The 22,571-nt window shown below is 43.8% G+C and overlaps 1 protein-coding gene and 1 non-coding gene across 4 annotated transcripts; one reads left to right on the top strand and one right to left on the bottom strand.

Annotated features, from left to right (window-relative positions):
* The first annotated feature begins 759 nt into the window (after positions 1 to 759).
* Positions 760 to 17,598, top strand: LOC118088548 (malignant fibrous histiocytoma-amplified sequence 1 homolog). Of its 3 annotated transcripts, XM_035122302.2 has the most exons (11): positions 760 to 815; positions 2,273 to 3,152; positions 4,067 to 4,358; positions 5,736 to 5,925; positions 7,101 to 7,291; positions 8,377 to 8,858; positions 9,966 to 10,123; positions 11,813 to 11,972; positions 14,704 to 14,774; positions 15,944 to 16,044; positions 17,146 to 17,598. In XM_035122302.2, exons 1-11 carry the CDS (start codon positions 797 to 799, stop codon positions 17,161 to 17,163), a joined length of 2,562 nt encoding a protein of 853 aa, XP_034978193.1. In that variant the 5' UTR covers positions 760 to 796; the 3' UTR covers positions 17,164 to 17,598. The 3 variants fall into 3 exon arrangements, 2 of the variants coding, with proteins under 2 accessions (XP_034978193.1, XP_034978183.1); XR_009557842.1 differs by lacking the exon at positions 17,146 to 17,598 and having other exon boundaries at positions 14,704 to 15,100; XM_035122292.2 differs by lacking the exon at positions 17,146 to 17,598 and having other exon boundaries at positions 15,944 to 16,439.
* Positions 17,599 to 21,669: 4,071 nt separating this feature from the next.
* TRNAA-UGC (transfer RNA alanine (anticodon UGC)) lies at positions 21,670 to 21,737 on the bottom strand. Its single transcript has one exon. It is a non-coding gene; the product is annotated as a tRNA-Ala (tRNA).
* Between the last annotated feature and the right edge of the window lie 834 nt (positions 21,738 to 22,571).

Here is a 22,571-nt window from a genome sequence, read left to right as displayed (position 1 = left end):
GTCTGCCATAAAGCTTTCGCTGGGGACAACGTCCTCTCCCTCCCTCCTGAAGGCCACAAAGATAGCTACATGTATGGGTCTTTGTCTACCTTCACCCCAGATAAGAATATGTTATTAACTGAAAGTGGAGTTTGACTGGTCTAGAGAGCAACATCACAATCCCAAGAAAGCAGGGCTAGCCTTAAGCAGAGGGAAGCAACTGCCTCAGGTGGCAGATGCTGGGGTGGGGGCCAAAGGTTGCAGGCCCCCAACTATTCCCCTCTGCTATGCCCCACATGGCCTGCCTGTGCTAGCCTGCTGCCCTCCGGGGCAATAGAGGAGGCTATCCCATCAATGGTGTTGAAGTAAGATTTGACCACCTCCCCACTTGGCTTCAGAACCATAAAGGAGGGGTGTGCCATTTTGTCCTTTGCCTCAGGCAGCAACATGCCTTGGGCCAGCCCTGAGAAAGGGCCATTGTCACACCTGCGAGTGTGAAGGAATATATATATATATATATATATATATATATATATATATATATATATATATATAATATCTCCCCATTTCACTGGCAATCATATACTGGGGAAATGGCTGTGGTTATTTTAACTATGTTGAGCCTTCAATTTTGCCCCACACAAAGTTTCACATCTTGCGCAAGAGTGGTAATGTGGCCGTATGGTCTTTTGAAATGAATTGTGGGAAGAAGGAGGAGGTAAAGGCTTTTGAAAGAGAATTGAGGAAATGAAAGCAGGTGGTTACGTCAGAAGGATATAGCCGTGGCTTGTGAAGCAGGGAGCAGCAGGACAACAACATGGCCCAGCATGGATCTAGTGAGTACCTGCCTTTGATTCCTACTGATTGCTGCTGCTTGGAGTGGAGTAGAAAAATAATGGAAGGGGCAGTGCTAGAGGAGGGTTTGGTCAGGAGTTGGGTGCTGATGCTGGGCCTACGTGCCATTTGTTAGGATGAGAGAACTTGCCATCTTTAAAATAGTAATCGTGCCGAAGGACATACATTCAAGTTTGGGCACAGACTGTGCATAGAATCAGTACTTTCTCAGTCCTTCTCATTGCAACATTGAGTGACAGACAGAAGGGGCAAGATGTTTTAAAGCTGACCTTGTCAACTACAGCGGCTTAACTCCAGCTACGGGAGCTGCAGCAGTGAAAAGGCCAGAGGAAGCTGCCCACAGCACAGGCTTGTTCCATCCCTTTGTTATTATGCCCTTTGTGTTCAACGCAGTGGATCTTTTTTTTCCTTCAAATAATGTGTTCAGAAGTAGGCCTGATTGGCATTAGAGGAACTGTATTGAAATGAGAGCTGGTGGTAGTGGGGCATACTTATAGTTTAAATCCTGCCTCATTTGTCGAGCTCGGTAAGAATGACTTCTGACTGAAAATACAAAAATTCACTGCGTGGTCTTGGACCAGCCACAGCTTCTTAGTCGTAACCTACCTCACAGGGCTGTTGTGAGGATACAGTAGGGAGGAAGAAAACCATGTCTGCCACCTTGAGGTCCTTAGAGGAAAGGCAGGATATAAATAAAATACATACATACATTGTTGTTGTTTAGTCGTTTAGTCGTGTCCGACTCTTCGTGACCCCATGGACCATAGCACGCCAGGCACTCCTGTCTTGCACTGCCTCCCGCAATTTGGTCAAACTCATGTTCGTAGCTTCGAGAACACTGTCCAACCATCTTGTCCTCTGTCGTCCCCTTCTCCTAGTGCCCTCAATCTTTCCCAACATCAGGGTCTTTTCCAAGGATTCTTCTCTTCTCATGAGGTGGCCAAAGTATTGGAGCCTCAGCTTCACGATCTGTCCTTCCAGGGAGCACTCAGGGCTGATTTCCTTAAGAATACATACATACAAACATAAAATAAAATAAAAGAGTGGGCTATGTAGGACCTTAAGCATACCACAAGTCCTACCCCATCCTGTCTCCAATTTCTCTTGCCTTTACCTGCATATACAGTTACAGTAACCTGGTTATAATTTAACTACCCTCCTATACTCGGAACCAGGCAGTAGAAAAAAAGGTTAATTCCAGATTAAGTGATTTACTGTAAAATTCTCTCTATGTCAGAAATAATTCCCTCTGTAAACAATTAGGCTTTGTCCCTAGTAAAAGTGTTTAGCATTACACGGTTAAGAGCTGGAGCATTACTTATGTGTGGGGGGGGGCATGAAATAATTTGAGCAGAGTGTCTGGCAAGCTACTCACTTGGAAACTATGGTCCTTTTTCTTGATGATAAATCACAGTATCTTGCGCCCTCTGTTCATCAGATCAAGGGCAAGAAGACTACCCCAATGAAGTGACTCTTTCCAGACTTAGGCTCCGAGTGGTTCCACCTGAGGTCCTGCAAAATAATGGCATAGAAAGCTTGAATTTAGACCGGAACAAGCTGAAACACCTCACTGGGATTGCAAAACTTTGCAACCTAAAAAAGCTGATTTTGTCAAAAAATGATATCATAGACTTCCCAGAGGAAATCGGGAGCTTGGTCCATCTGGAGAAGCTGGAACTCAATCAGAACCAAATCCACGTTATCCCAGAGGGAGTCTTTTCCTGCCTTCCAAAGTTGAGACATCTTCGACTGAACAACAACCGCTTAGATAGCCTTCCCAAGGACCTGGCAGTCTGCAGCAGCAGCCTCCAGTACCTCAACCTGTCCAACAACTTGTTCCTAGCTATCCCTTTGGTGGTCTTGGAGCTGAAACGTTTGCAAGAGCTCTACATGTATAACAACAAGCTGCGCCAGCTTCCCATGAAGATGTTCAAGGAGCTGCCTCTGAAGATGTTCAAGGTCAGCGGGAATCCTCTCCGGGAGCCTCCCTACGAGGTCTGCGCCGGAGGCCTCAGGCAGATCATCAGCTACTTCGACCAGCTGCAAAACAGCCAAGCGGAAGAGGACAGGCGAGTCAAGACCATGTTCCTGGGGATGTCCTTAGCAGGGAAGTCCACCATTTGCAAAAGCCTGAAGCAAAGGCAAATAGTTCGAATGTCAGCGGAAGAGCGGACCGTTGGGATTGAGATCAGCGAGTTCCAGATCCAAGGCTTCACTTTTCTCTTCTGGGACTTTGCTGGCCAATTGGAATACTATATGACTCACCACATGTTCATCACGCCACAGGCTCTGGTCATCTTGGTCATTAACTTCCAGCAGTAAGTGTCACCTTGCTTAGCTTGTGAAGGGAGGGCAAACGGGAGCATGGCTTTTAAGTCCTGTTGGCACCAGCGGGGTCGATTTACACGTGTGCTTCACATTCCTGTTTATAAGTGAATGGGACTTAAATGTGTTGTCGTTGGCTAAATTTGTACTCCTGTGTAAGAAGTTAGATGTTTTTTGTCAGCCAGAAACTCAATAATTGCAGGAGTTTTATCCCTGCTAGTATGCCCATCAGAGAGCAGTGAACGAATTAAGGCTGAAATCCTATGCACACTTGGAAGTAAGCTCCACTGAACAATTTCAAGCAAACTTTCATAGGCTTGCACTGCATGCTGTTCTTCTAAATCGGAGGTGGCTGAAACCTGTTGCAGAGGCCTTAGCTAGACATTGAAGTGCACTACTCATCATTGCACTCCATCAAAATTTTAAAAAAGACAACAACAAAGCATGTTTTCCACTATTCACTGTGTGAAATCTTTTTTGCTTGGCCACCACCAATCGATTAATATTACTTTTATGGATAATTATTATTACTCTATTTTTATGGATATTTTCACAAGTGCCACAATTGCAAGCCGGGAAGTATATAATTTTCTCACAGCAGAGGCCACTTCTTAATATCTGTATTAAGGTCCGGTCACATCCACACCATATATTTAAAGCGTATATCTTTCCCTGAAAGAATACTGGGAGCTGTACTTTACCCACAGAGAACTACAATTCCCAGCACCCTTAACAAACCACAGTTCCCGGGACTCTTTGGGGGAAATCATGTGCTTTAAGTGCATAGTGTGAATGTGATCTCACTCTCTTTGTGAGCTACCAGTATTAGAGAAACAAATTGGCTTATCCACACAATGTCAGGGCAGTGGGCTGAGTCTGTGAGTGATCTGGAACTTCCCCTTTTTAGGTATCAGCGGAGCGATGACTCCTTCAAGGAGCTTGTTGGATTTTGGATTAACAACCTCTTTATGCGAGTGCCCAACTCTGTGGTCCTTCCCGTTGGAACTCACATAGATGCTTGTTGTGAGCAGGAGGTTAAAGAAAAGAAAGAGGATATAATGAGCAAGATCCAGGACATGCTGGATGAGAGGAAGAGCACCTTAGCCCATCTCATTGCCAACCTGGAGGACAATGAGGAATCGGAGTTCTTTGTGGACCAGTGGAATAGGCTGAAGGAAATGGAGAACTGCACCCTTACGGTGAGGAAAATGTGATGTAGTTTGAATATTTAGGATGCCCTACAGCAGGGGTGGGAAACCTGTGGCCCGTCAGATTTTTTTGACAGAACTCCCTGACCATCAGTTACAATGGCTGTGGCTTGACCTGAGTCAGGAGTCCAACAACATCTGGAGGGCCACAAATTTCCAGTCCCTGCATTACAGAATATGATGTGATATAAACTCCAAATAGTGTTGGTTGGGAAAGAAAAATTAAGTAAATAAAAAGAATTCCCTGGATGCCAAGATTCAGGTTTAGGACAAGTACCCTTGGGTGAGCAGAGATTTAAAATAACAAAATATGCAGCAAAGTGAAATTTGTAAAAATAGACTCTTGGACTTTTAAAGTATGTCCTTGTGAGTTCCAAAACTTCCCACTTCCCCATCATGGGGGGGGGGACATGTTTGGGAAGTTAAAAATAGTTTACTTACAAACTCTTCAAAGGTCAGATTCATGTGCTTTTCCATACAGCAGTCAGAAAGCACAGGCAGTAACATGGCTCTTTCCCATCTGGCCCCAATTTGTCAACTCCTTAGTCAAAAGAGGGGTGTGAACAAGCAGCAACCTTGTCGGGAAGGTATGTGGACAGTTTGGAGGCTGGGACATTGAACCTTAAGAACAAAATAAGGTGCCTAGAGCAGACCCAAAGTCCATTCATTCCAGGGGTAGGAACCTCAGAACCAGGGGCCAGGTTCACGCTGCAGGCCATTGAGACTCACCCTAACCACATCCCCCTTTTACCAGCCCACACCACTCACTGGCCCTACTTTTACACCTTCCACGAGTGCTTTGGCCTGGCTGGAATGTGTCCTTGAACTCTGATAATGTCTCTCGCTTGCCTGAATGCAGGACTGAGAGCAGTGTGTGAGTGAATTACAAACTATCCTGCTGCACAAAGGTAAAATTTATGAGTTGATCCACCCCGTTTTCCCTCTGGCCCTGCCCAGCGACCTGCTTCCAGTAGTGGCTAGCCTTGTGCCTGTGGCCATCCCACAAGTGGAACCTGAAGTTATTGTTCCCCGGCAGTTGATTCTTTGAGGCATAAATCTTCAGATCTGGGAGGATGCATCCAGCCACCACTGATAGATGACTCCTTTCACTTAAATACTGTATGAATAAGATACTTCCTTTCATTTGTTCTGAATCTCATGTCCATCTAGAGATTTTGTTTGATTGTAGGAATCTCAAGTTCTATGACACGAGCAACCCCCCTGCCCACCAACATGCATAAACCATGGACTGCCCACCAGAATAACAAGATGCCAATCTGAGTCTTTGGTCGTTTGCATCTATTGCTTGCTTGTAAACTGTCTGGAGTTTTTGTTTGTTTGTGGCATCTAAATATTTTTTTGCCCCAGGTTTTGGACCTTGTTCCCGTCAATTGCATGGATTACGAGGACATCAAAACACTCGAAGGCACAATTCTGAAGCACGTCAAGAATGAAGTTGTCTTCCCGAATGTCATCCAAGTCCTTCCCCCTATCTACAAGCAAGTAGAAGCTGCAATTGTGAATATTGTGCAAAAAAATGAAGAGTTGGCAAAGCATGGCAAGTAACTGTTAGGAATGGGCATTTTGCGCCTCTCCTCTCTTCCCCTTTTTAAATGCAAGATCCTAGCCCTTGAATAGGTGAATTCATGATGCAGAACAGGGTCCTTCTGAACCTTTGGGAAGAGACATCGCTTGGGGTAGTACATCTGCTTTCTTTGCATGTGGAAGGTTCCCAGTTCATTCCCCAGCATCTCTTGGGAAAGACTCCCTGCCTTGAAACCCTGGAGATCATCAGCATAGATGAAAACTGAGCAAGATGGACCAATAGTCAGACTCAGTAGGTGGCAGTTTTCTATGCACAGAGTGTATTTCGTTGAAATACACAGCCACCATCACACCCATCTCATAAACACTTGCAATAAAGGTCATGGCCTCTAGATGGCTTGGGGGAGAACCCAAGTCTCTCTGAGTCAGTCCCTCAGGCAGCTGGGGCAATAGCAGGAGTTTGATACTGGCTTCTCTTCTGTGGTCAATTTTTATTTATTTTTATAGTCCACTCAGCCTGAAAAGTTGGGCAGGCCCCCGTTTTAAAAATAATAAAAATCCAATTAAAGCATAACAACATTTGAACCAAGTATAAAGCATATTAAATAAAATAAAATGATCAGTGCTTGATGGCCCTGATCCCCTTCTGCAGCAAGACCACAGAGAAAAAACCCCAAACATTCAAATTTAAAACCATGGGAGCATTTTCACATTCCCAGATCTACAATGAATTCCAAAATAGTTGTTAACCTGCTGAAGGAGCCAGCTTAAGTAAGGATGCGATTCTTCATTAGCATTGACCTATTTAATATTTACTGTCCTCCTCTAGTTCTGCTCCAACAGCAGAACTACAGCATTTCCATCACTTACAGACAGGGATGGGGAAGACATTAAGATCACATCTAGAGACGAACCTTACCTAATTCACACTTTCTGAAACAATACGCAAACTGAAAGACAGACAGCGATTCTTCAAAATTTATAAATAAATAGCCAAGTCATGTGGAAATGTGGATAAACGAGTTTAGGAGTGGAAATATGGGGAAAGGAGAGAATCCAAATTTGACAAATCCACCCATCCATCCCTGTCTAGGGATAGGCTGATCCCAAACGTGCTTACTCAAAGTATTTCATTCTGTGGATCCCTTGCAGTCACTAGAAACAAGTCTTCTTCTAATGGTCCTTTAGGTATAATGGATCTCAGTCTGTTACATAGAGAGCTTTCCTATCATTATTACCTGACCCACCTTGATGTAGAACTTCTGCGGGATATCCTGAGATACCTTCACCGCGTTGGGCTAATCGTGTGGTACGAAGAGGTCAAGCAGCTGGAGAGCACAGTGTTTCTCTGCCCGGACATTCTCATAACCATCTTCAAAGTGAGTGCCAGGTGTCCTTGGCTGCTTCCACACCAGATCTCTTTATGCTGTAGAGACATTGATTTTCTGAAGTTAACTAGAAGGGGAATGAAAATGGAGGTGCCACACAAGCGTGTAGCATAGCATTTATTTATTTACCACGTCACAACAGAAAGTTGTCTAGGAGATCAACAGAAAACATCCTTTAGAGTGCCAAGGCTCAGCCTGAGATTGCCAGCTGGTTTACAAATGGATGTTCTGTGCCTTTTCATTATACACCACTATAAAATCTAGTAGGTGGGAATTGGCTGGATGGGTCCAGGGAGTGGTTAATGCCTCATTACAGGAGGAGGGAGTTATCTTATTGTCCCCACTAACCACATCTAGTTTGAACCTGATTGAGGGAATCAGTAGTGCAACTTCACCACACTTGATCCCTTGCATTCCAAAGGCAAGCATGTCCTTCAGATCAGCAGGTTCACACTGCAAGCTGTAGAGGAGAACGCAGGACTTTTATGACCACCTTGGTTGTTTTCTAGCACAAAATGGGGATTTCAGGTAATTATTGTCTAAATGAGACCGCTTGCTCCGAAAGGGTTTATCAATAGGCTATGGAAAGATAGCCAGGAATGGACTATAGGAACAGTGTCCCCTCCCCCCCCCCGCCATCTTTGAAACACTGCATCAGCAGAGACACTGCATCTCACAATAGGATTGCAGATAATACTGCAGGATGGACTAGTCAGGCATGTGTATTGATTCACCTGTGCATATCAGCTACTGAGAGAGACCAGTTCTGAATTTCCCCCTGCTACCCACATCTTTGCTGGAAGCCATTTTGCTTTCAATGACTCCTAATAGCTGCAGCATATGCGAAGAGGGATAGGCAGGCTTCCCCAACTTGGTGCTTTCAAATAGTTTTAACTACAACTCCCATCATCAATGTCTACTGAACATGCTGGCTCGGGCTGATGGGAGTTGTGGTCCAAAACATCTGAAGAATGTATTTGCTACCCCTGATGTGAGCCTTATCTGGCGTGTATTTAAGACTTAATTTTTCTATGCCTGTTTTTTTTATATAAAAAAAAATGCTTCTGTTCTTCCAGACTCTTGTCCGGTATGGCCTGACGCAGCAGCTGGAGAGCATTGCTGTGGACATCTTGATAGCAGAACATGCCACCATTCGAGACCGGGCCAACTGGGTGTGGGCATTCAAGTCAAAGGCCATGTTGTGCCAGAAGGCCATGAGAGCTTTGCTCAAACACCAGCTCTACTTGGACGGCATGAGAGACGTCTTTGAGGAAATGGTGGGCAGCAGATCTCAGAAGGGGAAGCTCTTTTGCCTGTTGGAGCACTTTGAGATCTGTCTGGAGGTCAGAAATGCAGAGGGGCTCAATCCAAAAGCCCGAGTGTTTGTGCCTGGATTGCCGTGGGAAGCCGCACAAGGCCATGAGGACACTCACTACTTATTTCCCACTTATCTCAACCAGAGTGAGGAGGTCTCCAAAATGTGGGGAGGAGACCACACAGAAGACCTTCATATCCGTGTTTACTTTTCCCCAGAGATCCCAGAGGGCTTCTTCAAAAGGTAATTAAACACAGTGCTATTTTTTAGGGGAAAAGGTGCCAGAACTTACCAAATAAAAAAATTCCTTCCAGCAGCACCTTAGAGACCAACTAAATTTGTCATTGGTATGAGCTTTCATGTGCATGCACATTTCTTCAGATATCTTCAGGTACCTGAAGAAGTGTGCATGCACACAAAAGATCATACCAATGACAAACTTAGTTGGTCTCTAAGGTGCTGCTGGAAGGAATTTTTTTATTTTGTTTCGACTACGTCAGACCAACATGGCTACCTACCTGTAACTAGAACTTACCAAGAACACCTCCCTCCTCTTAGAATGGCAATTGTGCCCACCTGAGAGGGGCTGGAACTGAGTTCTGGTGAGTTCCAGCTGAAAAAAAAGCTCTGTTTAAACAGACTGTTGATCGCATAGAGGCCAATATGAAGTGATGGCCCAGCTTGTGACCAATTTCTGCTGTTTGCAGTCTCCTTTGAATTTGGGCCACAGTCATGAAAATTGGCTGATTTGCATAACCTGGGTCAGCCACAAACATACATACATTTCCCACAGAAATTATCAAGCAAAAATTGCACTACAGCAAAATTTTGGTATTTTGTGTCTCTTTTGAAGAGTTTGTAGTTTTTAAGTAAAGTTTAATTTAAAAAGTTATGTTTAGTTAAGTTTTAGTTTCTTTAGTTTGTTTGATAAATTAAACCAATATAATTTATAAGCAAGAACTATGCATCTATCTATCTATCTATCTATCTATCTATCTATCTATCTATCTATCTATCTATCTGGTTACAGGTAGGTAGCCGTGTTGGTCTGGATCGAAGTAAAATAAAAAAATTCCTTCAGTAGCACCTTAAAGACCAACTAAGTTTTTATTTTGGTATGAGCTTTCGTGTGCATGCACACTTCTTCAGATACCTGAAGAAGTGTGCATGCACACGAAAGCTCATACCAAAATAAAAACTTAGTTGGTCTTTAAGGTGCTACTGAAGGAATTTTTTTATTTTACTTCTATCTATCTATTCATATATTCCCTGGCTGCACACCCAATGAAATATGTTGTGCACATCCATGATGGGATCTGAAGGCATTGGCTGTTGTTTCTCTCTTTCCAGGCTCATGGTTAAAGCTTGCTCCTTCTTCTCAACCCACTGGGTGGCAAAAGCGATATGCCTGCTCATCTGCAGTGGCAAACCTTTACTGATCAAAGCGAACAACCAGAAAGGATATAGCTACATTGAACTCAGGTGCAGAAAACCAGCTGAGAGGGCAGGTACCACAGAAGGACAAACTTTGACCCACTTTGTTGGATGTTAGAAACGATCTCCTTCCTGAAAAGCCAGCATTATCATATACCAAGCACAAAACTTTTACAGGAAATTGGAGCAGATAGGATCATGCTTGGTTTAGGGTGTTAATTCTGAAGCTTGATTTGATGTGCCAACACAGACCCGATGGTGGCAGCACCAAACTAAGGCACAAAACAGCAGAAAACTTTTGCGTAGGTTAAAATTGGCAGTTTCAGTTGCATGTAGTGTTATCCTGAGTTGCAGTTGCATGGTTGGGGGAGGGATTTGTAAACAATGAGGTCATGGGGGAAAGGAAATGTGGAAAAGCACAGATGAAGATAAATACCTTACTAACTGTGGCTGCCAGGTGGGGCTGTGGTTAAACCACTGAGCCTAGGGCTTGCTGACCAGAAGGTCGGCGGTTCGAATCCCGGTGACGGGGTGAGCTCCCGTTGCTTGGTCCCAGCTCCTGCCAACCTAGCAGTTCGAAAGCACGTCAAAATGCAAGTAGATAAATAGGAACCGCTACAGCGGGAAGGTAAACGGTGTTTCCATGTGCTGCTCTGGTTTGCCAGAAGCAGCTTTGTCATGCTGGCCACATGACCTGGAAGCTGTACGCCGGCTCCCTCGGCCAATAGAGCAAGATGTGGCAGCAGTTGATAACATAACCATCCTAGCATTGGTGAGCTAACATGTAGTGTGATCAAAAATTGTGCCGATTCAATCCCACAAGTGATAATAATGAACTTTTCAATGTAATTTCAATGGAAAGCTTCATGAACTACGTACCCTGAAATTTGGGATCCCCTCCAAACCAGCGCCAAGCTTTTGCACCATGTTGCACCACAAACCCTGCATTTTGCACCAGTGTGGAGTGAATCAAACGATGTTGGATTCTTGGGTGTTAACTGCGAACCATGGTTTGCTGTATCAATTCCTCAATTTGGAGAGTAGTTCAAAACATGGTTTTTTTAGTGCAAAACTTTGGGACTTGTTTGATTTCAGTTCTATTCACTTGTGGATTAAATAAACATAATGGGTTATTTGATGATGTGTTGATTAGCTGAGGGAATTCCCACATCGTACATTTAAAGTACACCCAACACACCTTTTAAAGCACATAACTTTCTCCAAAGAATCCTGGAAATGGTAGTTTGCAAAGGATCCTGGGAATTGTAGACTTGTGGGGAGAAGCTACAGTCCCCAGGATTCTTTGGGGGAAGCCACATGGTTTAAATGTGGGTTGAATGCACTTTACTGTATATGTGTGCTGTGGCTCTGCCGTCGCTGATGCCAGGATGTTTGCGTTAACCACAATTTTTGTGAACAGTCACTGTTAATAAGTAATTATGTCTGCATTTTTCTGCATCTCTTTCCTTCTGATCTCACTGTTTACAGTTTCCTCCCCAATGATATACAAATGCGCCTGCAAGTTGGGGTAACATTTAATGCATCTGATGAAGTGGACTGTAGTCTATGAAAGCTAGATTAGCTGCCTTTAGGGTACTACAGGAGTCTCTTGTTGTTTTTGGTAATTTATTTATTTTTTGCAGATAAATTGTTTTGCCGACAACTTATGTTGGCTAAAAAGATGCATCTGTTGACATTTCCCTTAAGCTGACTATCTAGACAGAAAATCCCACTTAGTTCCCTTTCTCTGTTGTCTTTTAAAGGATTCCAGTTGGTGTGGGACTTTGTTATGACAATAATCTCCATCAGCAATAAACTCTTGGAGGAGTGGCCTGGTCTCCATCTTTGCGTGAAGACACCTTGTCGGACAGCTGGCTGCCCTGCAGAATTTGTCTGGCCAGATGTGGATGACAAAAGCACAGTGTAAGTATTTCATCCCTCTGCTCCCCTGCCCTGAGAGCATGAAGTTTCCTAACTTTTCAGCAGTAAAAACAGCAAATTCCATCTTCCATGATGGAGGCTTCTGGAGAACTTGAAATCTTGCACACTGTTTAGTGACATTTTGGTTAGCCTAATAAAGGTATTGCCTTAATATGAATTTTGATTTTCTTATGAGCCAACACAGGTACCTTTTGTTATTTGCATAATGCTTGTTACAACTATAGTAGCTTTGGCCATACCCTGAGAACACATAGTGTATTTCAAACAAAGCCCTGATGTTGGCCCAGAGGCAAAGTGCTCTGAATTCAAAGCAACTAGGAGGATGGCTCTGTACCCATCAAAGTCAATTTATAAACTTTCATATACGGTATTTCCAATGGGGCCATTTTGTTTTGCTCTACCATATTCCACTAGTGATATCAAGAAACAAATTAACTGTCCATCTTTCTTATCACCTCTTATTTGATGTGTGATGTGTTGTGGATATTTTATTTTCCTTTATGCTTCACATTCTTCTAGCTAGACCTCAATTTGCACAATATATAAATCAGACAAGTTATCTATCAAGCTTTTCTTTCTTCCACAAAGAGACCATAGGCAACACATAACAGGTTCTCACATTTCAAATACTTCTTTATGTTCACAACAACCCTGTGAGATAGGCCAGGCAAGTTCTTTTTTTTTTGTTCTTTCAGTTTGCATGCCTCTTTTCCACATAAGTATGTCTAAACTCACTCATACCACACAAGAGCAAAAAAAAGAAAAAAAGGAAGAACACATAATTACAACAGTCTTAATACCAATTCATTTCAAAACATGTCAAGCCAAATAAACATTAAAATATTAAATATTAAATATTAAAATAAAATAAATTCATGATAATAGGCAATATTGACCATTAAAAAAAGTTATCGATGGCTGATTATTTTAAACATCAGCCATTGATAACTTTTTAAATGTATTGCCTATTTTATCATGAATTTAAAATTCATGATAAGGCAGGGGTCAGGAAACTTTTTCAGCAGGGTCCGGTCCACTGTTCCTCAGACCTTGTGGGGGGCCAGACTATATTTTGAAGGAAAAAATGAACAAATTCCTATGTCCCACAAATAACCCAGAGATGCATTTTAAATAAAAGGACACATTCTACTCATGTAAAACCATCAGGCAGGCCCCACAAATAACCCAGAGGTGCATTTTTAATAAAAGCACACATTCTACTCATGTAAAAACATGATGATACCTGGACCGTCCGTGGGCTGGATTTAGAAGGCGGTTGGGCCATATCTGGCCCCCGGGCCTTATTTGTCAACCCATGATCTAAGGCATATGTAAAATATAAACATTTATGTTTGAAAATATTTAAACCAGATAGGCTAAAACTCTCAGGTGCTGTCAGGTTTTTATGAATAGTATAACAAGCAGCAAGTTTCTCACAGCTGTCAAGTTCCAGAAATAGCAGCCAGCCTCCTTTGAGCCAGCCACAAACGTTCTCTCACAGGCCACTCTCTCCTTCCCCTATTCTGATGTTCTTAGGGCCTCCAACAGAGATGGGGGAAGTACAGCATTGAAGTTCCTCCTTCTTTTTGCTCTGGGTATCCACACCCAAACAAACGTTCATGCAGCCTTCATGCACAAAGCAGCATAGGTTGGTTTGCCCAGAACACCCTATCACACCTGGTTGGTGAGGCAGCTCTCCAAAGTTTCTCGTCCCTCTGGGCCTAGAGCCCAGCATCTCAAGACCCGCCGATAAGCACTACAGCAAAGCAAACCAATTAGCACACAGTCGTACCTTGTTTCTCGAACACCCCGGAACTCGTATGTTTCAGCTCCCGAATGATCGAAAACCAGAAGTGAATGTTCCAGGTTTCTGAACATTCTTTTGGAAGCCGAACGTCTGACGGGGCTTCCACAGCTTCCAATTGGCTGCAGGAGCTTTGTGCAGCCAATTGGAAGCCACGTTTTGGAAGTCGGAACGTTTCGGAAGTCGAACGGATTGGATTCCGTTCAACTTCCGAGTTACGACTGTACATCAAAGGAAGGGAGTATAAACATATACAGGCTCATTCTTGCAACAACCACCAATTAGTCTGGGGTTACCTTGACTACCAAGATGGTATTTGCAAGCCTTTTGGAACATTTCTGCTTTAGTTCAACACAAATGGGCAGATTTTGCCAGTCAGACCAATCATTGTGTACTCCCCCCCCCCTCCCAAGAGCTTAGCAGGGGTTTGGTGAGATCTGAATAGGCTTTTGTATGTCCAGCATCCTAGGATTGTTTTACCCAGAATTGGCACATTTGGATTACCTAAGTTATGTGCATAAATTTCAGTGGGTTTACTCTTGAGTATGACCAATGTGGGAATACAACCCCTACTGCACTGGTGAGCCCTTCATATGTAGTTGAACTCAACTCCCATCAGTACCAGACAGCATGGTGAGTTGTCGGGAATGATGGAAACTGTACCCCTAAAGCCCATTCTTTCACCCAAATAATTCTGGGCACTGGCAATTTATTGTTCACAGAGGTACAATTCCCAGCAGCCCTTAACAAACCAGAATTATTATTTTGGGGGGGCACTTCAAATGTGCTATAGTGTGTACACAGCCTTTGTGTTGCCATCTTTCAAGCTGAAGAGTTACCAAAATAAATAAATATTTTGATTGCAAAATCTGTTTACTGTTGCCTTGGTACTCCTTCCCTTCTCCAAAGGACCAAAGAAGAAATCAAAACATGTGGAACTTGTGCCTTTCGATTTGAAACTGAGCTGCTGTTACCAAAAGGTGAGACTGGAGATTTCAGGTTTCATTCAACTGTAGACAGATTTAAACCTGGCTGGTGTGGGACAGGAGCTGAGGAGAGACTGTCAAGTACAGTCGTACCCGGGTTGTCGAACGCCTTGCGACTCAAAACATTTTGGCTCCTGAACGCCACAAACCTGGAAGTGTGTGTTCTGGTTTGCAAACTTTTTTTTTTGGAAGCTGAATGTCCGATGTGGCTTCTGTGGCTTCCGATTGAGTGCAGGAAGCTCCTGTAGCCAATTGGAAGCTGCGCCTTGGTTCTTGAAAGTCGAATGGACTTCCGGAATGGATTCTGTTCAAGAAGCAAGGTATGACTGTATTGCCCTCTGAAGTGCACCCGTTGCTTCTTCTGTTTCATTTTGTGAATGTGTTGGGGATGATATAGAAAGCAACTAATAGTTAAGCAATTGATTTCAGTGGGCTTAAGCAGTTACCTCTGCACTGGATTGTGGCCAAAACAGGAGATACTGTAATTGCTGGTATCACAGTATCATACTAGTAGGGGTGTTTTGGAATCTTGCCCAAAGTACAGCAAGGTGGTGATTGGTGGGAGCTTTCCATCTCTTGACTCGTGTCCATAGCCCAGTGCATAGGAGCCAACTCCTAGGCACTGCGGTCCCTTCAGACCCTCCCATAAAATATTTGAGGGGACTGCCCCCCCAGTTGATGGGTGTGGTGTGTGTGTGCAGTGTCATGTGATCGATTATGTGGGTAGGGGCTTACCTGGTCCCCCTCCTCAATATTTTATTCAAGTTGGCACCTCTGGCCTAGTGTCCTTGCTCCCCTCCTCTCAGGCCTTCATAATTTCTATTACGGCTACCATTTTAGCATACTGCCCAGAGTTTGTGCTTTGGCTGCCTCCTCTACTTGCTCAGAAAGCATCATAAAATGCAGCGCTTTTTTTAGTTAAAAAGAATGAAAGAAAGGAAAAGGTTCTGGCACTCTTCTATTGATAAAAATGCTGGGGGTGTCAGCAAATATTGGCTGCCGTGGGCAGCATAAAAAAGAAAGAAGTACTGGTGTGTACCACAAAAAAAGCCCACTGGGAATATGAAATAGTAATGCAAAACTAAGAGTATGAAGGGGGGAAATATGCACCCAGTCAGTAGTCACATTTACTAGCTGGGTAACTAACCATGTTGTTGTTTTAGTCCCAAGTGAACGGAGCATTGCCCAGGCCCCTGCACAGTATTATGTCACCAGCTATGGCAACGCCACCTTTGGATCCAGCACTGTCCACGTGGAAAGTCAGGTATGCATGTATGTGCGGGCTGCTGCTTACTGTGCTTTGTTCTTGGGGATTTATACTTTTGTCTAGGCGGTCTTGATGAGTCCTGCTGGAGTGTACCATACAGCCTTAAAAGGTCTATTATTATAATATTATCTTCATCACTTTCTCCCCAAAAGTGCTGGAGTGTTTCTCAAAAATTTCCTAAGCCAATTGGGGAAATGGAGACTGCAATTCCCTAGAGCAGGGTAACCAATACAGTGCCCTCCAGGGAGGTCTGGATGCCAACTCCCACCAGCACCAGGCAGCAAGGCCACTTACCAGAGATTATGGGAGCTGTAGTCCAACACAGTTGGACGGCACCATGTTGCTTATTCTTCCTAGAGCGTGATTGAATATAGCATGTTTATTTGACTTATTATTAGCACAGCTTTCGAAAAAAAAAAACCCTGCAAAGCTCACCCAATATTTATTTGCAATTTGCAATAACGAAAGAGAAATCTTGACAGAGGGATTTTCTCTCCATATTAGTACAGTACTAAGGACCCTAGTGCTATGCTTGGAGATTACCCCTCTGCTTGCTCTACACTAAAAGGCAGACCCCTATTCTACTCACAGAAATACAATTCCCTAATAAAATGGATTGCTTGGGAAACTGCAAGCTCTTGGAGGGGAATGGGGTTGCCTAACAACCAGCCTAGCAGTTCAAAAGCACATCAAAAGTGCAAGTAGATAAATAGGTACCCTTCTGGCGGGAAGGTAAATGGTGTTTCCGTGTGCTGCTCTGGTTCACCAGAAGTGGCTTAGTCATGCTGGCCACATGACCCAGAGGCTGTACGCCAGCTCCCTCAGTCAGTAAAGCGAGATGACCGCCGCAATCCCAGAGTCGTCCGTGTCTGGACCTAATGGTCAGGGGTCCCTTTACCTTTACCTTTTAACAACCCCTCAGCACCCATGACTGGTTTAAAGAGGTACCACAGTGCTTTAAATGCATGGTGTGAAGGGACCCAGAGTGTCCTTGCATAAAATGTTATTAAATAATTCTGACACATTTTAAATTAAGTTGTCTTCTTTTAACAAAATGGCCACTTCTTTAATTTTATCCCATTACCTGTTTTGTTGCAGAATATCCTGGACAAATGACAAGAGCCATGCAAGAAAAATTGCCAGCAACATTTGCAGAGATTTTCAGAGACACGTTTGCTCCATGCAGCACCTTAGAAACACTTCATTCTAAACTGACTATTTGACCATCGTAGGTTGAAAATGCAATTCAAATTCCATGGTAGGATGCCAATTTATTTACAGATATATGTGAACAGAAGTGCAAGGATGCAACCTAATAAACTTCTACCATAAGTTACAGAACCGTTTGCAGGGATTCTTCAGCATGATTCGTCATTCACCTTAAGTGGATTGTATGCATTTTTTTATATAAAAAAAACACATTTATTTGTTTCATAACATTCATACCCCATGTGTTTGTAAAAAACACCCCCGAGTTAAAAAAATTTAAAATCCACTGCAGCTGTCTAAGCATCTAGGTAGGTTTGTCTACACAATAATGTTTTTAGCAAGTGCCACAAGGAATACAGTGCTTGGTATCAACATCCAGAGAGACCCAAAGTGCTCACAGAGACCCCCCACAAAAAATGTCAACACTAGGGACTGTAATTATAGTAACAAGTAAAAATAGAATTGTCAGATACACTATTAACAGGAAAGTTAAGGCATGTCTGAAGCACATTAGCTGAAGTGTTTGAGCTGCCCATTCTCAAGGGATCTGGACAGGTAGCAAGAAAGTATACGCCATTCAATATCTGCATCAATGACAAGTGTAGTTTCACAAGAGTTAATGGAGTAATTCTGGTGCCTCTTTGCTCGAGAAATAAGTCTTCTGATTCAGCACTGCATACAGTACATTTGAAATGTTATTCTGATTACTTTATTATGCTGTCTCTTACTATGCCCTGCAAAATGTCTTCTTAATGATATACACTTTCTTGGGATCTTTTGATAAAGGGCAGTATATAAATAATAAAAATAATAAATAAATAACAATGCCATATAAAGAGGACCAATACTTAATGAGCACCAGAAACAAACTCTCCTATACTATACCTCTCCAATAAAAAACAACCATAAACACATTGAATTTTCAAGCTTTTAGATTTTTGTTTTGTGGGGAATTTTGTTGTACAGAGAAAATAGTGTTATAACTGGGAGGTGGCAGAGGCTTCATTCCAGATCTTATTAGTATCCTCCCTTCCTTCACTCACTGTAGCCAACCAAGTGCTCCGCTTATGGCTGACTCTGCTCTTGGTTTTGTCACTTCAAGGGCAGTGAATTTTACAAGAGCGGTTTTTGTGCTATGATTTAGATATTCAACTTCTGCCTGCAGCCCACTTCCAAAATTGAGGAGCCCTCTACAGTCCCTTTAATTTCACTTGTCCATATAAGTGGCCAGTGATAGGATCCTACTTGCAAGTTGTGGGTAATGTTCAACACTGATTTTGTAAGTGAAGGGCTAGGGGTGTGGGGCACCCAGGTGCTGGGCTCTCAGGGGGCACCAGGCCAAGAGTCGAGGGCCTGAGAGTTGAGGCCGGGGAAGAGTCTGCCTGTCGGTTGGAGCGCCATGACGGCTCTTCTGCTGTGGGTGGCTCTGCGCTGCGAGTTTGGGGGCGACCGAGCCAGCGAGACACTGAGGCAGTCAGCCAGCTCCACCCTCCTGCGCACCTGGGACTGGGCAACCTTGTGGGGGGGGCGGTGCTGGGTGGATCTTTGCATGCTTAAGACATGCTTAAGACAGCCCTGTGTAAGTGTGACGCGCACACATCTTTTCATAGAATGTAAAACCTATGTTGAATATTAAGCAGGAATAGCAATCCAGCTCTTGTCACAGATCTGAACTATCAAACTGATTATGGAAGCAGAGATCAGTATCTTCCCTTTCCCATAAAACTTGTGTAATACGAAATACTATGCCAGCAACTTGTCTTAAGAGCGAAAGAAAAAAAATCTATCTTTTCTGTAACGTCTCACTGCTCCACCACACACCATAGTACTTACAAACACTTCATGACCCCATCTCATATGCCATGTTGCTTATACTGGGGCAAAGTCGCATCCCATTGTATTTTAGGACGCTGATGGCCAGGGCTTTTTTCCAGCTGGAATGCACCCGGCACCTCCGATGGGGCTCATTAAGCTGCTCAGCTGAGAAGCAGAAGGCTCCCCTCACCTCAGTGGAGCAGCCTCAACAAGCCTCTGGTTGGTGATGAGACCCCCCCCCTGGGATCTGGGGTGGGTCTTCTGAGTTCTGAGGGAAGTGTGTTCTGACACTTTTTTCCTGGAAAAAAGCACTGCTGATGGCCTATTAGGGCTTTTTTGTGTGCACAATATGGCCTGGCAGAGTGTTAACGGATGATGTCTTGAGACCATCTACCAACAAGGCCTGACTACAAAACCTTGATCAGAACAAAAGGCTAAATTTATGTTTTCCACTCCTTGAGCATCTTAAGACACATCTATGCAAGAGCTCTCTAACTCCTAAAGCAGGAGGCACAGGAGTTGCTAACCCCAAAACCGCACAAATATTTAAATAAGATTCCCTTCATAAGAACAGTAGGGTAAAGTCACTACATGACTGCCAAATCGCATCAAAAGGGAAGAGCAGGAATAACTAGGTTGATTTTACCCATCAAGAACTGAATAGTTTTATGTCCCAGGGGCTGCTACACACTTCCTCTAAACTGGAAGAGGGCAAAGAGTCCGTGGGACATCCTTCTCCAGGTAAAAACAACTGTGTGGAAGCCCCCTGGTAGCTATTAAAATGAAGGCAGTTTAATATAGCAAGGTAGGTTTTCTGTCATCACCAAGACCTGCCCTGGCTCCCAAGCCCCTCATAGAAGTTACACTGCCAGATGATACAATTGGAGAGAACACCAGTTCAAACCAATGCACATTTGTTGCACAGCTAAGTCTTACACAGCTGCCCATGACTAGGCTTGCAACCCTCACAATCTTAACCATCGTGACTATTTGAGATAAAACTCTGCCCAGCTGAAGACACACCCACTTCCTTTGTGGACACAAACGTAACTGGATGGAGGAGCTGCTTTGCCCCTCAAGATGTGCAATTGGTTAGGCAGACAGAGGTCATAATCCCACATCAAAGAACTGCTCTGTATAAATAACAGTGGGCACTTCAGGATGCCTTGTAGTGTCACAAACAGTGCTGGCATGCATCTCTCTGACAAAGTCTCTCACCAAGACTGCAGGAGATTCGCTTCTCAAATTACACTGCTACCCCATAGAGCCAGGGGTTCCTAATCGTTTGGGGCCCATTTGGAAAGCTGGGCACCACAAAATTTCTATACAGTACATGTACTGCAAAAGGAAAATTGGGGATGCTCAGAACCTTCTTCCCACCTAAAAAATGGGTAAAGCACCAAAGAGTTTCTCCTAAACAAATAGTTTAGTTAAAACCAAGAGCAGGCAAAACATACACACATCATAAATACCTAAACACACTTCTCCCTGCACCTAAGAAAAGAAGGCTGGGAAGATTGGTTTGCTCCCCCTCCTTCAAACTACCAGGCAGCTTAAACTATCCACCTGAAACCCCTCAGGGAGGAGGAGTGTGAAGCTAAAAATCAAAGCTTGGCCTTCAGGCAGTCTGCCACCTGACCACACTGAAAAGCATTCTGGGGAAAGGAACACAAGAGTGCGGTACCTGGATGCCTGCATTTATTTATTTTTGCAGCAAACCCAGAAGCACCCTTGGGTAACAGAGGGGGCGGGGTAAGAAAAGTAAAAAAAAAAACTAATCCAGAAAAAGCCCTGTTGACCCTTTATATTATGCACACTGTGTGCTCTTCTCAATCCCAGCAGGCAAAACTGACTGGAATACTGTAGTTCACTTACAAAGGGAACGGCCCACCCCAACTACTGCACCATTATTGCTAATCCTTTTTGCACTCTGTGCCTTAGGGCTAGGGCTGGGCAATACCGGGTTTTTAACATTGTGATATATCAGCAGCTAAATACCACAATATGCTGATCTATCATGGTGTCTGGAATGTATCCCCACCTTAGGAGGAGGAAGAAGCAGCCGAGATCCATCGCCCAGCCGAAGCCCCCATACCGCTCAGGCTCACACGAGCGGGAGGAGCACCGGGGCTTCATTAAACTGCTCAGTTTGGGGGATGGGAAGCCTCCCACCTCCCAGCTGAGCGAGCCCCCATACCGCTCTGGCTCACGCAAGCTGGAGGGGTGGGGGACTTCTTCAAAGGTGCAGGCAGGTAGATCATGAGAAGGTACTCACCCAGACCTTTCTTAGGCACTGTCTGCCTGTGACTTTGCCGTTTGCAGGCAATTTGAGCTGGTGCAATGGATTACCAGCTAAAAATGTCTGAAACCAGTATAATGATCTGAACACCACACCGGTTTCAGACAATTTACCAATACATTACCCATAGAGCTGGGTGGAGGGCAAGGAGTAGTTGGGTGTTTTTTTTTTAAGGGTAAAAAAAATGGCAATAGGAACATAAGAAACTGCCTTAGACCAATGGTCTGACACTGTATATCAAGTTCAGTACTGGCAGCAGCTCTCCAGGGTTCCAGGCATGGTTCTCTCCCAGTCCTACTTTGAGATGCCAGGAATCGAACCTGGGACCTTCTGCATGCAAAGCAGATGCTCTACCACTGAGCTACAACTTTGAGATGGGGGAAGAGAAACTCATATTCCTTCACATGAAGATGCATCGTAAACAGGGCTGTGTGCACGTCAAAGGCATCCAACAGGAGAAGATCTGCAGGTTGTGGTTTGACCTCAGAATTCTGCTTCCTGAGAATATCATCTTTCACCTTGTATTTCTTGCCATGAAGATGGTTTAAAAGTGTGCCTGATGAACCCTTAGAAGCCAGAGATGTGGCTGGGTAACGATTTTTTAGCAGTTTGGAGCAGGGCTCCGGCAATCTTGCTTTATCCATGAAGACATGCAAAACATGAACAAGTTGCGCTAATTAGATTAACCTGCACAATTTATACAGGACACAGAATTTGCATCTCATGGTGCAGGTTCCCCCCCCTTGTTTAGCATGGACCTACACACAGCCCTGTTTTTAGCATGGTTTACAGACAGTGCATTTGTTTTATCAGGTATATATATAACTGGCTGAAAACTGGAATGCTGCTAGATTGCCATTTTGGCTTTGTTATTTTTATGTTTTGTTTCCCAATATTTACTTTTATGTTGTTGGTTTATTTTAATTTTATAATTGCAACATACCTTCCTAGGATCTTTTGGGTTGAAGGGCAGGATGCAAATTCAACCCTGATTGTAACCCTGTTCCCAAAAGGTTTAGGAAGCCTTTCTGTGGGTGTGGGAAAGAAAGAGGCACAAACATCAACAGGACAACACCCTAAACTTTTGGTCAGTCCATTAATTGAGCTTCACACCGAAACACACATCATATGCATTACAGGGATGCTGCAAAATCATCACCAGGAAACACCCCAAATTCATTACATTACATGATGAATTCCC

The sequence above is a fragment of the Zootoca vivipara genome, chromosome 1 (assembly GCF_963506605.1).
Source record: "Zootoca vivipara chromosome 1, rZooViv1.1, whole genome shotgun sequence".
In the NCBI taxonomy this organism is placed as follows: domain Eukaryota; kingdom Metazoa; phylum Chordata; class Lepidosauria; order Squamata; family Lacertidae; genus Zootoca; species Zootoca vivipara.
The sequence above is the reverse complement of the archived record's forward strand: the minus strand, read 5'-3'. Positions and strand labels throughout refer to the sequence as shown.